Source organism: Zea mays, chromosome 6, assembly GCF_902167145.1.
Source record: "Zea mays cultivar B73 chromosome 6, Zm-B73-REFERENCE-NAM-5.0, whole genome shotgun sequence".
NCBI lineage: Eukaryota > Viridiplantae > Streptophyta > Magnoliopsida > Poales > Poaceae > Zea > Zea mays.
In genome coordinates, this window is record NC_050101.1 from 121299704 (window position 1) to 121302161 (window position 2458).

At 47.9% G+C, this 2458-nt stretch overlaps 1 protein-coding gene across 1 annotated transcript; it reads right to left on the reverse strand.

Moving 5' to 3' along the window:
* Window positions 1-294: 294 nt before the first annotated feature.
* On the reverse strand, window positions 295-2235 carry LOC109940599 (serine/arginine repetitive matrix protein 1-like). The gene is made up of 3 exons (XM_035960298.1): window positions 2223-2235; window positions 1502-1663; window positions 295-969 (listed from the first exon to the last, which is right to left on the reverse strand). The coding sequence occupies exons 1-3, from the start codon at window positions 2233-2235 to the stop codon at window positions 713-715; spliced, it is 432 nt and encodes a 143-aa protein (XP_035816191.1). The 3' UTR covers window positions 295-712.
* Window positions 2236-2458: the final 223 nt, after the last annotated feature.

Here is a 2458-nt window from a genome sequence, read left to right on the forward strand (position 1 = left end):
CCTGTCTCTCTCTCTGAACGAAGACAGATCCCTCCTTACAACCTGACAACAAAATTTCTGCTCCAATATCGGCAGGCCGCTTAGGGGTTGATAAATGATAACACAAGCAGCATAGATACCCCTGAAAGCATCTCCAAAGATACTACTTGTTCGTTTGTTTGTTTGTTTGGGTAGCCACTGATTCTAATATTATCCATAGTTTAATTATTGTCTCCAACAATCTACCTAGACCAGACCACTTAAGCTCGTCCTAGTAGAGAGACAATTGTATTTTTGGGACTATAAACAATGTGCTTCGTAAATAATACCATCTCAAACATTTAATTCATATAAATGGGATTACAAAGATCTTCTAATTGATTATATTACCATTCACCGTATAATATTCCTTTAATTATGTTACGTGTAGTTTGAACATGAGAAGACACCATTACCCTTGTGCATGAATCTCGCATGTTCTCGTCTACGTTCGTCGTCTCTCTGTTCTCGCGCCGCCATGGCCCATGGGGACTGAAGAACCGTCCGCCGTCGGACTGGACACGGGCGCGCCGGCCACCACGAGCACGCCGGCCACAGCCTCCACAGCGCCGGACAGGGCCTGCCCACACCTCGCGCGCCGAGCTGTTCCGCGGGGGTGCACGCCCCGGTCATGGAGGCCCCTGCCATTGCCACGAACGCACTGAGCCTTGCCGCGCCGTGCCGTGCGCCTGTCTTAGCCCCACCACGTCGCCTCCCGAGCTGGCCCCCGCCTCGCCGTGTGCCGGGCTGGCACTTGCCGCGCCATCAGCCGCGCTGGCAAGGGCCGCGTCGTTTGCCTCACAGGCCACGGGCGTGCTGGACTAGGCCACGGTGTCCACCGGCTTGGGCACTCCTGCGACTCTTGGGGTTGCCGGCCTGCCGCGGGTACCAGAGGGAGACGAATGATGGGTCCGTCCTGATCAACACGACGGCGCCGCCCCGGTGGTGGACCTGCTTGCGTGGGGGCAATAATGTCTCATAACTCATAAGTCATATGGCACAAAATATATGAGATTATACTAAAAAAGAATATTATACGGTGAACGGTAGTATAATCAACTAGAATTTTTGGCATCTTAGAGCAACTCCGGTAGTTCTTAAAAAATAGTGTTGGGAGTTGGTAACTGAGGTTTGAGCGTAAAAAATTATGATCTCCAACTGTTCCACATATATATAGATAGTAAATCAAATTTGAAATCAGTTTTGTGGGCCAGATCCTTGTATTCCTTTTCGTTTCCTTCCTCGTCTTCTCTGGCTATTGCATGGTGCCCCACCGCCAGGCCAAGTCTATCCACCAGCCATGCACACAGCTTGCAGCAAGTGCCTAGCAAGAACGTGATCTGCTGACCGCCACTGCCGAGCAAGGTCCGGCTGCCCAGCGACCGCCACTGCCGCCTCCGTTGATGAGCGTCGGTAACAGGGAGACGGATCAGAACTAGAACAGCGGCAAGAAACACGAACTAGTAGGAGCGGGGAGCCTAACCTGGTGGCGGAGCAGCCGTGGCGAGGAAGCTGTACCTAGCGACGGAGTAGCTGTACTTGGCAGAGGGGAAGTTGGACCTGGAGGCAGGGAAGTCGGACCTATGTGTGTTTGTGACGGCGGCGGGGAGAGGAGTAAAGGCGCGAGATAGCCCAATGGGGAAATCTTTGGCACGATTTTTTTTATTTAGGGAGTGGTGAAAGGACAGCTACATTTGAAGAGTACATAGGGTTGGATTATAAGTTGATAAACTTGGAGAGTTATTTTAGGAAATTACTGGAGAGATGTTTTCATACCAGTTCTCCAAAATTTTGATTTAGGGAGTTCTTTTAGGCATGCAACCAAGCATGTCGTACTCATTCATTTAGTCCTTGTATTTGGCAGTTTAGTCTCTAAAAGGGACTAAGACCCTGTTTAGTTTCTTTAGTCACCCTTCTAAAATTTTGGGACAACTTTAATCCCCAGAATACCTTGTTTGGTTTTAGAGACTAAAACTGACTAAGGGCCCGTTTGGCACAGCTCCAGCTCCTAATTCTAAGCGAGGATCTGGAGGAGCCGTGCCAAACGGGTATTTTTTAAAACTGATTCTCGTGTGGAGCTGAAAGATCGGGAGTCGTTTTTGTGAAGAAAGGTGGGATCTAAAAAAAACCTGCTCCACCCTCCCTTAAAACAGCTCCTCAACCAACCAAATATGGACCTCCCCTTAAAGTTTGATCGAAATTACCTGCAATTGGCATTGGACAAAAACATAACGAGCCAATTTATGGATTAAACATTTGAGACCATTTTATGCACTACTATGATGGAAATATTTTATATGTTATTGTTTCATAATTTTTTTCCATATATGCATCCTACTTATTAGTTTATAACAAAGTTGAACTGCAAAGGGTAAAACAGACAATCGCCACAGACCACCAACTTTCAGAAGACAAGAATCAGTTTACTTGTCAAACGGTT